The sequence below is a fragment of the Monodelphis domestica genome, chromosome 4 (assembly GCF_027887165.1).
Source record: "Monodelphis domestica isolate mMonDom1 chromosome 4, mMonDom1.pri, whole genome shotgun sequence".
In the NCBI taxonomy this organism is placed as follows: domain Eukaryota; kingdom Metazoa; phylum Chordata; class Mammalia; order Didelphimorphia; family Didelphidae; genus Monodelphis; species Monodelphis domestica.
The window spans coordinates 94,857,999-94,873,281 of NC_077230.1; the positions used below are offsets into that span (position 1 = coordinate 94,857,999).

At 39.5% G+C, this 15,283-nt stretch overlaps 1 protein-coding gene across 2 annotated transcripts in view; it reads right to left on the reverse strand.

Moving 5' to 3' along the window:
- Window positions 1-15,283, reverse strand: part of SLCO2A1 (solute carrier organic anion transporter family member 2A1) — a 157,350-nt gene that overhangs the window by 49,985 nt on the left and 92,082 nt on the right. For both annotated transcript variants that reach the window (XM_007493896.2, XM_056793630.1), the window contains exon 4: window positions 16-237. In XM_007493896.2, the coding sequence (XP_007493958.1) occupies window positions 16-237 (222 nt within the window). The remainder of the gene's footprint in view (window positions 1-15; window positions 238-15,283) is intronic.

The following is a 15,283-nucleotide window of genomic DNA, read 5'->3' on the forward strand; positions in this document are numbered from 1 at the left end:
ATGGATGCTACTTACAAACGTATAGAGGTGAGTTAGATGGTTCAGCAAAATCATCCACATAGGAGATCCCAAAGGGTTGAATGGGGACTGTCCCAATGCCAGCCAATAGTTGAGCCACCACCATCATACCCCACATGCTACTGGTCTTCTTGGTATCTTGAAAAACATTCTGACACTTACTGGGAACAAAGTCTTGCTTATTCTTTTGGCACATCACCTGAAACTGGCTGTTGTTTCCTGCAATAAGAACACATCAAATCATCATTATCACCACCAGCAGTCATCCTCAAAGTTGGCAGCACCTCCCAACCCCTCCTCAGAAGTGGCCAATCTTGGAGGCAATCGATATCTATTTGCCAAACTAACTATCGGTCCCGGAAGAAGAAAGATTCTAGTGACTATTGTCTTTCCTTTGGTTAAAAGAAAGGCAGTATTCATACCATCAATAAATCATGTTATGGGGGAAGCACAGTGGATAGAGCACCAGGTCTGGAGTTGGGACAACCTGGGTTCAAATCTGGCCTCAGACACTTCTTTAGCTGTGTGACCCTGGGCTAGTCACTTAACCCTGCTAGTCTAGGTCTTGCTGCTCTTTTGTTTAGAATGGATAATAAGAAAGAAGATAAGGATTAAAATAAATAAACAAATTGTGTTATGCATTTTCAGTAAAGGTCAATATGGAATTTCATTTTGCTTGAATATACATATGTTTTAATGGTTTTCTTTTTCTTTGAGAAGAAAGGGTGCTGGGATGGGAGGGAGAAAAAATAAATACTTATTAACTGAAAAAGTAATTACTTTTTTTAAAAATTATATTTTATTTGATCATTCCCAAGCATTATTCATTAAAGACATAGATCATTTTCTTTTCCTCCCCCCCCACCCCCCATAGCCGACGCGTAAATCCACTGGGCATTACATGTTTTCTTGATTTGAACCCATTGCTATGTTGATAATATTTGCATTAGAGTGTTCAAAAAGTAATTACTTTTAAAAAACATGTCATTCCCAAATTTCTCTGATATAGGTCTCATTTCTCAAATATATAGAGATCTGAATCAAATTTATAAAAATAAGAGCCATTCCCCAGTTGATACATGGTCAAAAAACACAGTTTTCAGAAGAAGAAATCAAAACTATCAATAGTCACATTAAAAAAATGCCCTAAATCACTACTAATTAGAAAAATGCATATTAAACAACTCTGAGATACCACCTCATATTGATCAGATTGGCTAATATGACAGAAAAGGAAAAATTATGAACGTTGGAAGGAATGTGGAAAAATTGAGACATTAATGTACTTTTGGTGGAGTTGTGATCTGATCCATCCATTCTGGGGAGCAATTTGGAATTATGCCCAAAGGGTTCTAAAACTCTACATACCCTTTGATCCAGCAATACCACTGATTGGTCTGTATCCCAAAGAGATAAAAAACAAAAGAAATGAAAAATGAACTATGCATACAAGAGTATTTATAGTAGCTTTTTTTCTTTGTGGTGGCAAAGAATTAGAAATGGAGGGGATGCCCCTTCATTGGAGACTAGGTAAACAAGTTGTGGTACATAATTGTTATAGAATACTATGTGCATAAGAAATGACGGGGGGGGGGGGGGGTCAGAAAAAGTCTGGGAAGACTTATTTGAACAGATACAAAGTGAAGTGAGCAAAACTAGAACATTGTACACAGCAGCAGCAACAAAGTATAATGATCCACTGTGAAAGACTTAATTACTCTTATCAAGATATTGACCTGATCCAAGACAATTCCAAAGGAGCCCTGATGAAAAATGCCATTCACCTCCAGAGAGAGAACTGATGAATTCTGAGTGCAAACTGAAGCATACCTGTTTTTCTTTTCTTTGTACTTAATTTCATTTTGGATTTTTTCTTTTGCAACATGGCTAGTAAGGAAATATTTTACACGAACTCATACATATGATCTATATCAAACCTTTTCAAAGAGGAGGGAGAGGATAGATTTGGGAACTCAAAATTTAAAAAAAAAATGATTGTTAAATTGTTTTTATATGTAATTGGAAAATATCTAATGAAATATTAAAAAAAGTTTTTAAAAAATAAATCATGCACTAGTCAGATTTGGGATCTCCAGGAACATAAATCAAGTTATGTATCTACAGGATTTAGCATAATGTGAGACCCCACAGATACACTGACTCATGCAAGAAGGATATTAGGAAACATTGTGCACTGCCACTTCATTGCTGGGTTCTCATCTTTGTCTGGCACAGAAAAGTGAAGTGACACATGAAAATGCTCCTAGAAGATGGGCTGTTCAGATGTAGCCTGAGCACCAGCTGGCACACAGGGCTTAGGAACTCGGGGTTACATATGTGCTGTGATAGAAGAAGCTGGAGCTTCTTTTAAAAAATAAACAAAAAACCCTTCCCTTCCATCTTAGAATCAGTACTATGCATTAATTCCCAGGCAGAAGAGCACTAAGGGAGAGGCAATGAGAGTTAAGGAACTTGTCCAGGCTCACACAACTAGGTAGTGTCTTTGGTCAGATTTGAACCCAAGATCTCAATCCACTGAGTCTTCTCCGCACCCATGAGCTGGATCCTTTTACAGAAGCACCAGTCAAACATGAGCAAAACATTTAAGAAATAAGCAGAAATGAGCAGAAGGAAGTTTGGAAGGAGACAAATAAGCAGGGCAATGTTGATACCACCATGTTAAATTTATTGTTTAAAAAAAAAAACCCAAGCTCTATGTAACAGATTTATGGTTTTGTATGCAACCACCATCTTATTCTTTGTATAGGAAAGTGTTCATGTTTATTATATATATTCATGATTAAAAAAAGTAAATGTCGCTGACAAAGTCTCCCCACCCCCTCCAAAAAAAAGCATTTCTTATGAGTAGGTAAAATGAGCTAAATATAAAAGGTGGTAGAGAATAAGCATCCATTATGTAGCACTCTGCAATATCCTTTTAACAGATATTATCTCATTTGATTCATTCATCAAACTTTGAAGGTAGCGGCTGTCATCAGGCTCATTTTATAGCTGGAGAAACCAAAGCAGACAGATGACAAATGACTTGCTCAAGATCACATAGTTAGCGTCTGAAGCTGGATTTGAACTCAGTCTTCCTGACTCCACTGGGTCACCAGTTGCTAAATTAGTAGTAGCCCTTTAGAATGAGCAAGAGTCAGTTGCTCAAGTCATCTCTGTTTTTATATGCACCCTCTTCTTCCTCTGGGAAAAAGATCACTCTCATCACTCTGTGAGAAGTACCATATAGTCTCTAGAGAACCTAAATTGAGGGTCCCTGTTTTACCAATAGAATGTAAGCTTCTTGAGGGCAGGGGTTCTTTCCCATTTTTGTCTTTGTTTCCCTCTTGGTTGGGAGAATTGGTTGTACTTCACAGGGGCTTGTACATCAGTGGACCAACTCCAGTCAAAGGAGGCACTCGATGAATCCGTGTGGGGTTTAAACTATTATTTTTTTTTAATTATTGAATTATTATTAAACTATTTCCAGTTTGGGACAGAGGAAAGAATGCATTGAGTTGGAGTCAGAGGCTCTGAACTAGAATCCTACCTCTTCTACTGACTCCCTTGAAGATGTAGGGCAATTCTCCTAACATCTCTGGGCTTGGTTTCTTCATCTGCAAAATGAGAGTGTTAGCCTTTGACATCCTTTCCTGCTTCAAATCTAAGATCCTAGGGACTTAGCTTCTCCATCCTGGGATTATCAGTTCAGGGGATCACTATGGGATCCTGGAGGAGCTGGCCATGAGCAGAAGAGAGCACAGGTGAGAAGGCGACCTCAACCCAGAGGCAGCCTCCATCCCTAGTGTCAGGCAGGTCATGTGGGGGTGTGGATGGAGAGATAGTGTTAGCTATAGGGTGTATATATGTGTACAGATAGATACACAGACACGCACATAGAGAGAAGAAACATATACATTCACATACATAGAGACGTTTTACTGTTGTTTCTCATTTGTTTCAATTGTGTCTTACTCTGCATGACCCCATTTAGAGTTTCCTTGGCAAAGATATTAAAGTGGATTGCCATATGCTTTTCCAAATGAGGAAACTGAGGCAAACTGGATTAAGTAATTTGCCCAGGGGCACAGAGCTAGAGTCTGAGGCTGGCTTTGAACTCAGGAAGATGAATCTTCCAGACTCCAGCCTCAGTATTCTCTCCATTGTGCCATCTGGCTACCCATAACACACATACATATACATGTATCTATGTAGACATATAATGTTATATATTATATGGTAAATATTATATCTTGACAAGGATCATCATTAGGCCAAAAATACACATTAAAAACTTGAAGATTAATTATTAATAATTAATTTAATTTTTAAAAATAAAAAATTATTTTTAAATATTTTTCCATGTTTCCATGATTCGTTTTCTTTCCCTTGCCTCTTCCTTCCCCCCTCCCAGAGCTAACATGCAATTCCACTGGGTTGTACATGTATCATCACTTGATACCTATTTCCATATTATTCCTTTTTCCTATGTTGGAAGAGAATTTCTCTCTCCATTATGTCACTTTGATGTCATCTCTCAGTGACCTGGAGGTCAAAGACAACTGAGTAAATTCAGGTATAGATGAGCCTCAGAGAAAGGAAGTTAAAGAACCAAGGAACCAATGAGACAGGAGGCACTGCTCCCCCTGGGCAATCCAGACAAATTAAGAAACTATTGATGGTTCCTTAGATGTGATATGTGAGAGCTAGTGGGTGGAGAAAACTGCTTTAAGGGGAGACCCAGCAGGAAGTAGAGGTCTTGCTGGAGTGCAGAGGCTAGAGGAACTATTGTTGAAGTTAGCCTATAGAGCAGAAAGCTAACTCTCTACCTCTCTCCTATTTTCCCCTCTCTTTACTACTACTGCTACTTTGATTAAATAAAGGTATAAAGCTACTAGCAGCCTCTTAATTTTAATTATTACAGCTATAGAGCAATTTGTAAAGCCTGATCCCCAATTCATATACCCATATGTACATGTGATAAGTGGTGTCATATGTTTTGCTTTTGCATTTCTACTCCCATAGTTCTTTCTCTCAATGTGCTTAGCATTCTTTCCCATAAATCCTTCAGGAGCAGGACTTTAAGATTTAGAAAGGACTTTCCTCTCAGCAGCCCTGTGAGGTAGGGATTTTTATAAGTGAGTCTCAAGCTAAGTCACCCCAAAATGACTTGCCCAGGATCACAAGGCTAGAACTCAAACTTGGGTACTTCTATATTCAAGGCTAGAGTCGAGCAGATTGCTGTTCTCCCCTCTGACTTCCTAAGGAAAAGAGTGTCTTAAGTACAAGCAGACTTCCTGGCATCTCTTTCTGGAGGTCCATCAGACCAGCTCTGAAAGGAGAAAGCAAGTAGCCAAGCTACAGAAAGAAGCCAAGAATCTGCATTTCTCCAAGAGGGACCTTAAGGTGTGTCCACAAGACCCTGGGAATGTTCACCCTGGAAGAAGCCTTAGACATCCTCTTAGACAAACCCCCTCACTTAACAGATGAAGAAACTGAGGCTGCATCCTACTCCCTCACCACCAGAGACCATTCTGTGCAAGTCTCCTGCAATAACTTTTTAGCCTGGAGGATCATTTTGACAGCTGGCAGGAATCTCCTAAGTGAAGATGCCTGGATTGGTCCCTCTGGTTTTAATATGATCCCATTTTAAACCATCAGCACTGCTGATGGGACTCCTCTGGGCTACAGACTTTTAAGAGTTTTTGTTCCCATTTCCTTCCCTTTTTAGAAAAAATGCATTTTTTTATTGTGATGGAAACATTTGATATACCATTCCTTGTTCCAGAAGGCTTCCCCTTAAGATCTAAATTAATTCTGTTCAATTTAATTCACATTTATAAGGTCTCCCACAGAGGGCAGGAAGCCTGATAAAAGGGAAAGAGTTCAGGACTTTGAAACAGAGGATCTCAGTTTAAATCCCAGCTTTGCCACTTGTAGAAAGGTTCCACAATCTGTGTGGCTTTGAACAAATCATTTTACTCCTATAGGTTCCTCAACTGTAAAGAGAGGTTTATAAATATATAAAAATATAATATATATATGATATCTAATAGGTATATATTATAAAAAATAAGCTTAGCTGAACCTCTTTCCTTTGTAAATCGAGGCTCTGAATAGTCCAGAATCTACTTAGCATTGATTTATCATCTAAGGGCATCTAGGTAGCACAGTGGATAGAGGGCCAGGCTTAGAGTCAGGAAGATCTGAATTAAAATTTAGTTTCAGATATGCTGTGTGACCCTGGGCAAGTTACTTGACCCTCTTTGCCTCAGTTTCCTCATCTCTCAAATGAGCTGGAGAAGGAAATGGCAAACCACTCTTTCTTTGCCAAGAAAACCCCAAATGGGGTCAGAAGAGTTGGACACAACTGGAATGACTGAACAACAACTAATGCCTTCCATGGCTAAAGGACTGTGCCTGGTAGCTCAGTGGATAGAGTGCCAGGCCTGGAGACAGGAGGTCCTGAGTTCAAATTGGATCTCAGACTCTTCCTTGTTGTGTGACTCTGGGCAAGTCACTGAACCCTAATTGCCTAACCCTTGCTGGTCTTCTGTCTTAGAATTAAGGTACAGAGGGTTAAAAAAAAAGTATTATACTAGGTAGAGAATAAAATACCTTCCCTGCCTTCAAACATCTTATACTCTAGCAGAAGAAATAAGACTCCTATGCAAAAAAACTATAATCAAACCAAAGTGGCAGAGTCCATTAGCCAATTGAACATGTATTAAGCACCAGGCACTGCTCTAAGGACTCCAGATACAAAGAAAGACAAAAGACAGTCCCTGTCCTAGAAGTACTCACAAGTGAACAGGAGACACAACATAAAAACAATTACATACAAAGTAACTTACATCCAAGATTAATAGGCATTATCCAAAACAAGGAAAACACTAGAATTAAGATGGATTGGAAAAGTCTTCCTGAAGAAGGTGGGATCTTAGCTGAGACTGGAAGAAAGCTGGGGAAGCTGGGACACAGAAATGCAGGAGAGCATAATAGATATGGAGGACAGTAAGAGAATATGCCTAGAACAGAGGAAAGGAGTGATGTGTGGCAGGAACATTCAGGAGATCAATCTCACTGGATCAAATGAGGGGAGTGTGTAGGGTATAAGACAGAGGGCCAGCCTCAGAGCCACAATGACATGAGTTTAAGTCCTACCTCTTATTCCAGTGGGTGTGGGATCCTGAACAAACCACTTGGCATCCCAGGGAGCTGAGTAACTAATATGATAACCAGTTACTGACCTGCATTGGTCAAGAAAGTTTCCTCATCTGAGAATTCTCTATCCCAATGAAATCATGATTCAGTTCTAATCCCTGCAAGTCAGAGTGATCAGAGCACATAACAGGGAGTAGCAAAATGCTCTGAAAGATCAAAGAAGGAGAGATGCTTTTGCTTAAGAGTACCAGAGCTCTGAAGGCTTCATAGAAAAGGCTTCATTTAAACTGGGACTCAAAGGATAAACAGGATTTGGGGACAGTTAGGTAGCACAGTGGATAGAACACCAAGCCTGGAATTGGGAGGACCTGGGTTCAAACCTGGCTTCAGATATTTCCTAACTGTGTGACCTTGGGCAAGTCATTCAACTGTAAATACCTAGTGCCTCAAAGGGTTAAAAAACCCTCCAACAAATGAACAACTGGACAAAAATATGTTAACTTAGAAATTATAAGGGTTTATAAAATGGAAAGAAAGGAAAAATAATGTACTCTGGAAATGTTAGTGATGTTATTAAATAAATGTACTTGGGAAAAGCTTAGCCATGAGAGCTCAAAGATGCCAAAGTTAAGTTTGGAAGAAGTGGTTGAAATAAAGCTACCATGCTTCCTGATGACCTTTACAAGAGCTCTGAGGATAGGTTCTTAATTTGTTTATTTACTGTTATTCTACAAAGTCTCCCCACTCCTAACCACAGTTTCCAGTTGTCTGGTGTTCTGACTGATAGCAACAAAATCTTGTTGCTTTAACAAGCCCAGAAGCTGTTACTGGAAGTTATATTGTCATTTTCCTTTAATTTCTTTCTTTGTCTCTTTCCTTCCTTCCTTCCTTCCTTCTTTCCTTCCTTCCTTCCTTCCTTCCTTCCTTCCTTCCTTCCTTCCTTCCTTCCTTCCTTCCTTCCTTCCTTCCTTCCTTCCTTCCTTCCTTCCTTCCTTCCTTCCTTCCTTCCTTCCTTCTTTCTTTCCTAAAGCAAACAAACAAAAAACCTTACCTTTGATTCTAAGCATCAATTCCAAGGCAGAAGAAAAATATGATCTAGGGAATTGGGATTAAGTGACTTGCTCAGAGTCACACAGCTAAGAAATGTCTGAGGCTAGATTTGAATTTAGATCTTTTCCACATTAGACTAGCACTTTATTCACTGTGCCACTTAACTGTTCCCTCCTTTTTTTCTGATACATGGGTCCACACTTATTGGTAAATCTTTGTAAGAGCCCTCAAATTAACAGATGTCCTAAATTTCAAAAACCAGCATGGGGGCATCTGGGTAGCTCAGTGGAATGATGGGAGGTCCTAGTTTCAAATCTGGCCTCAGACACTGCCCAGCTGTGTGACCCTGGACAAGTCACTTAACCCCCATTGCCTATCCCTTACCACTCTTCTGCCTTGGAACCAATACACAGCATTGATTCTAAGACGGAAGGTGAGGGTTTTTATAAAGAAAAAATTCATCAGCAGACCTGATCATCTTCCAAACTCTTTTTCATTTTAAAGGAAAGAGGCAAAGCCAGTTAGCTATATGGCAAGACTTGTGAACAAACATATGTCCATTTGCTTTCAAAAGATACAGCTTAGCTGACCACAGAAGTAAGTCCCTGTTGCACCTGCTTTTGTGTCTGTTTGATTTTTAATTTCATCTTCAGATGAAGTTGACTCACAGGCCAAATTTGATAAACTTTAAAAAGGTAACAGGTTCCATCATAGCTATCATGATTATATTTAGTTTGCCATCTTGAAACAAATGACTGCCAATATGTTAGAGCCATAACTTTAGTCACTTAATAGATTTCAGTGAAATTTGCAAAGTCAGTAGGGACGATGGAAAAATGTTAAGACCCTGAAGAGGGTCTACAATTCACCGAAGGCACAGAGATGGTCAGAATATTGGCAAAAAAGATAAATATTGGCTAAGATTGGTAGGGTGGGGGTGGGGGGTTGATCTATGATGGTGTTCATATCTTTATGTTGTTGTTATTAATCATTTCCCAGTTGTGTCCAACTCTTCATGACCCCTTTGGGGGTTTTCTTGGCAAAGGTACAGAAATGGTTTGTTATTTCTCTCTCTGGCTAATTTTACAGATGAGAAAACTGAGGCAACCAGGATAAAGTGACTTGGCCAAGATCACACAGCTAATAAGTTTCTGAGGTTGGACTTGACCTCACATTTTCCTGACTCTGAGTCCATTGTTCCATCCACCACACCACCTAAATACCTTTATAAAAAAGTATAAAATAATGCATGTTCTGGGAAAGTTGTCCAGTCTTCCCATACCTACTCCACTCTTACTAGCCAGGTCTTCTACCCCCTTGGTTTGGGGGTAAGTGAAAATGAGCCTCCTCTTTCCCCCCTCCCTCCCCCCAATGGGATCTCACTTTTTGTGTTCCTTTCATCTACAGCTAGCTGATTTCTGCCTAAGCTCCAATGCAAGCAGTTTTCCTTGGCTATCCATTTAGAGATCACAAGTAAAAAATAGATGTTCTGGGCTCTTCTCTCCTCTCCTCTCTTCTTTCTTCTCTCTCCTCCATCCTATTTTCTCTCCTTCCCTCCCCTCTTTTCTTCATCCTTCAGATCACACATTAGACATAAACACACACACACACACACACACACACACACACACACACACACACACACATATATATATATATATATATATATATATACTCTACTATCTATATACATAGGCAGAATCTACAACAGTTTGCTTTTTTTTTAACTATTGGCAAGAAAGTTTAAACAAAAAACACCTTTAGACAGATTTGGTTTTCTAATGTAAGAATTGAAATAATATTTCTACCCAGATATATATTTTATAAAGTTTATTGGAAAGGGTAGACAAGCATTCCTATAAGTAACCTCACCATGTGGTCCCTAGTCTGCATGTCTCTTCCTCCTTCCCTCTCACCTGCCTGCTCTGTTCCCGACTTCTTCCTTCTTCCTTCTCTTCTTGGTTCTCCCTCTCATGCCCCAAAGCCTTGATTTTTATTGACATACAGCATGTAGAGGGACGCAAACCTGGTGCAACTGTGTTCTCTCAGGAATGTTTGACGGACAGGTGAAGTTATTCAGGAGGGGAGGGGATGAACTTCTTTGACACACTAGTGAGAAGTTTGTACTAGATACTATGATTTAGAATCTATTTATTAATCTAATAATATTCCAATAATCCAATAATAATTTATTAAACCAGTTCATCTGGCATAAATGTGAGCACTAAACAAGTTCTCTTCTCTTTCTTCAAGTAAAATAGGAATACACACATATACGGATATGTAAATAAATATCAAAATTAAATAAATTAAAATAGGGATAAATTAAAATTTTAAAATTAAATTAGGGATAGCATCTGGCAATTAGGTAACTGTGGTAGAAAAGAGTACTGGATTTGCATTCAGGAAGACCTAAGCTTAAATCCTATCTCAGACATTTATTAGTTGTGTGGCCCTGAGCCATCATTCACAGCTCCTAGCCTCAGTTTTGCCATCTGTAAAATGGAGATAAAAATGGTACCTAATTCCTATGGTTGTTATGAAGCTCAAATGAAATAAAGTATGTGAAAGGTGAAAGTAATAAAAATGTATATAATCTAGTGTATATGGATAATAGGCAAACTGTAGGTGTCATAAAAGGGCAGCTAGGTTGATCAGTGGATAGAGCCCCAGTCTGGAAGTGAGGAAGACTCATCTTCCTGAGTTCAAATCCAGCTGTGTGACTGTGAACAAGTCACTTATTCCTGTTTGCCTCAGTTTCCTCATTTGTAAAATGAACTAGAGAACAAAATGGCCAACCATTCCAGTATCTTTGCCAAGAAAACCCCAAATGGAGTCACAGAATCAGAAGTGACTGAAAACCACCGAGCAAAGGCATTATGAAAGAAAAGTGTTTCGAACAATGGTCTACCTTCCCCATCCCTAACTGCTAGCTCTCCCTCCTAACCAATTACTTTCTACTTACTTTGTACATATTCTACCCTGTTAAATCTATGTTAAACACAGAAAGTGTGAGCTAAGAGCTGAGACACTGGAAGTAAGAGTAGAATGGGGAGAGAGGAGACGTAGATAGAAGAGACATATAAAGGAAGCCACATAAGAGGCCAGGGTTTAGAGCTAAAAGCTGTTAGGATGATTTCCTCCAATTCTCTCCACCTCCAGAAAAGGAACGGCCAGGGACATCTTTCACATCAGTGTATCTCTGGTTTCCTTTGGGGGTTTGGTTATGTTTGAGTGTGCTCTTACCACAGTGACCAACGATAAAACAAAATTAAAATAATAATAATAATAATAAAATTATTTCCCTAATAGAATGTAAGATCCTGTAGGGCAAGCACTATTTTCTGGCTAATTGGAGCATAATTCAATCTCTTTGGAGTGGATAGATGAACGAATGAATTAAACTGAATCGGGAAACCAAAGTTCTAAGTCCTACCATTGCCATCAGTGAACTGTTAACGTTGGGCCACTCATCTAATACCTCAGCACCTTCAATCGCCTCGTCTGTAAAATAAGGGGGTTGTACCTGATCACATGTAAGGTCTGTGGAAGGGGTGTCCAGGGCAGGGCAGGGGGTGGAGACTGAAGGAGAGACAACCTCCGAACATTTCGTTTTTTATGAGGTCTGGTGCAAGAGGTTAGCTTTCACTGCCTCTCGTTCTACTAAATTCACATTTATTAGAAAACTGTTGCTGACTTGCAGTCACAAATTTAATTTTGTGGGACATTTTATGGTCCTGAAAACCCATAAAAATGCTGACCAGGTTCTTAAGACTTTACACTGGCCCATAGCCACGGACCAAGAGTCCACACGCAAGGAAGCGATGCCACAGAAACCCTCCTGTGAATGCATCAGATGGTCAGCGCTGAGGGGAGCAAAAGCCCTGAGACCACTAACGTTCTACAGCCTCCACAGAGATACAGGGAGAGTTCTCCTTTTGGATGCTTTTGGTTTGTTGTTTTTTTTTTTAATTGTCCTGGAACCAGAACAAAATATATTCAAATGTTCTGGTTTCTTTTCTTTTCTTTTTTTTTATTTATCTGTTTTGCACTCTGGATCCCTTTCCAAACCGCCCCCCCCTGCCCCCCTTCAAATGGTTTTCATGTCCAACTTCATTTACAAAAGAGAAATCAGTCTTCAAACCAGCCAAACCCATCCCAATCCCCATGCTAACACAGGGTGAAGGACAGGGCCAACCTATCACCTAGGGGGCATCCCTTGGCCCCAGGGAACAGCCATGCTGCATCAGAAGTGGTTTGAGAGTCCTGGCCAAAAGAACATGATGGGCTGTGGGAGTGATGTTCCAACAGGATATGAGTAGGACTTGCTAATCCCTTTCTGAAAGAGAGATTTTTGTTTTCTCTTTAATTCAGATATACAGTGAGCCATCTAGTAATGTCATGAGACAGCTTGGTGTCCCAGGGTGAGCACCAGGTTTGGAGTGGGAAGTTGTTATTGTTTAGTCATGATCCCATTAGGGGATTTCTTGATAAAGATGCTGAACTAGTTTGTCATTTTCTTCTCCAGTTTATTTTACAGACCAGTAAACTGAGGCAAACAGGATGAAGTGACTTGCCAGGGTTACAGAGCTAGTGAGTATCTGAGGTTGGATTTGAACTCATGAAGATGAATCCTTTCTGATTCCAAGCTCAGTATGCCATCTAGGAGTGGGAAGATCTGGATTAAAAACTAGACTCTGCTATTTAATGCCTGCTTGACTTTGAAGAAGTCACTTTACTCAATTTCTTCTTCCATGAGATAAGAGACCCTTTCTAATTCCTAATCTAGTAGCTAATTGCTTCTAGCTCTAAATCCTAGTGTCTTATGTAATTTCCTTTATATATGTCTTCCATCTACATCTCCTCTCTCCCCTTTCTACTCTTATTTCCAGTGTTTTAGCTCTTACCTCAGTTTTTTATAACAACAACAATAATAATAGCTTCCTAATCTTTATTCTTGACTCCAATCTTTGCCCTCTCCAGCCTATTCTCCCTTCTTTTGTCAGAGTAATCTTTCCAAGCCATGGCTCTTCATGGGGGAACTCTCTCATCTGCAGTGGCTCCCTAGTGCCTATTGAATAAAATGCAGAATCCTTAGTTTATTGCTTCAGGCCCCCCAAAATCTGGCTTCAACCTAGGATCTCCAGTTCATAGGATTCAGTAAGTCCAACTCCCTCATTTTACAGATGAAAAAACAACGGCCCGGGGAGGTTAGGTGGCTTATGCCTTGGTTATGAGATGCTCAGAGATCTAGTATCAGATATGGAATCTTCTCCAGCTTTCTATCACCCTGTTTCCCTTCATCTATATACTGTGTACAATGTATAACTCAGACTGAATTGCTTGTTAGCATCAGGAGGAGGGAGGGATGAAGGGAGGGAGACAATTTGTATTATATAACTTTGGAAAATTCATGTGGAAATTGTTACTGAAATAAAAAAAATTAAAACTATACCTTGTTCAGACCATAGAGCGAATACTGCCTTCTCAACCTCATTCATTCCTGAAATGGACTCCTCTCTGCCCCAAATTCATACCCATTAATATTTTTTCTCTTTCTTTAAAGTTCAGTAAATTCTTTGCTGGTTAGCTCTACCAAGAAATGATGTCTCTCCTCACATTTCTCATGCTGTCCTGTTTGGCCTCTCCTATACAATTCATGATCATCTGAAGAGCTAGTATTTCTACCTCACTTTAAGGTTTGCAAAGCACTTTACAAATATTATCTCATTCAATCCTCACAACTCTAGAAGGTAGGTGTAATTATTATCCCTATTTTACAGATGAGAAAACTAAGGCAGACATTGAATGACTTGCTCAAGGTTACCCAGCTAGCAATCAATCATATTGTAACTTAAAAGATCTTTATGTATCTTTCTTCATTCCATGAAGTAGATAGAAAGCTCTTTGAGGGCGGGAGCTTACTTCATATTTTATATATTTAGTCACTAAGTACCTAAGGCACCCTTAATAAATATATTTTTTAAACTTTTAAAACAATTTTTAAAAAACTCTTCAAAATAATTTAAAATGATACTGTGTATTGGTTCTAAGACAGAAGAATGGCAATGGGTAGGGTATTGGGGTTTGGAGTTGCCCAGAATCACACAGCTAAGAAGTATCTGAGGCCAGATTTTAATGCAAACCTCCCATCCTTAGGCCTGATTCTCTATCCATTTAGATAATTAGCTGACCCCAATGAATGATTGCTGTTATAAATTAAACTAAATTTCATATTAAAGTTATTTTGAACTAAGATCCATCTCCTGGGCTTTCTAGGTGGCATAGTGGATAGAGCAGTGATGGCAAACCTTTTAGAGACTGAGTGCCCAAACTGCAACCCTCCTGCTGCATGTGAGTCCCACCCCTTACCCCAGACAGGGGAGAGAGGAAGCACCCCCATTGACTTCTGGGCAGAGGGATGGATCATATGAGAAATGTCCTCAGGTATGTGTAGAGAGGGGGAGGAGAGCAGACCCCTCTGGCACACATGCCATAGGTTTACCAACATGGGGATAGAGCAATGACTCTAAAGTCAGGAAGACTGATATTTATTAATATGTGTGACCCTAGGCAAGTCACTTAACCCTGTTTGCCTCAGTTTCCTCCTGTGTAAAATACTTTGCCTCATCTACAATATGAGCTGGAGAAGGAAATGACAAACGATTCCAGTGGTTGCCAAGAAAACTCCAAATGAGGTCACTAAGAGTCAGACATGACTTAAATGACTCAACAGTAACACATTTTTAAAAAAATCAAGATTTGAGACATCTAATAATAATATTATTAATATTAATAATAAGACATAATAATGTCCCCCTACTCTCCAACTTGGGATTCCCCCATGAAGTGGAGTTTTGGGCATACAAAGGGCCCTGGGAAGGGGGTTACAGATTAAAGTCCAATATGACTGTATAGATAGTTCCAAAGCTCCTAGTATTGTTGATATCAGATTGATCTTGGTATCAGGAAGAATTGAGATCAAGTTTTGTCTCAGACACTAACGGGGGTGAGTCACACCTAACTCTTCAGTTCCCTAAGCAGCTTTCTA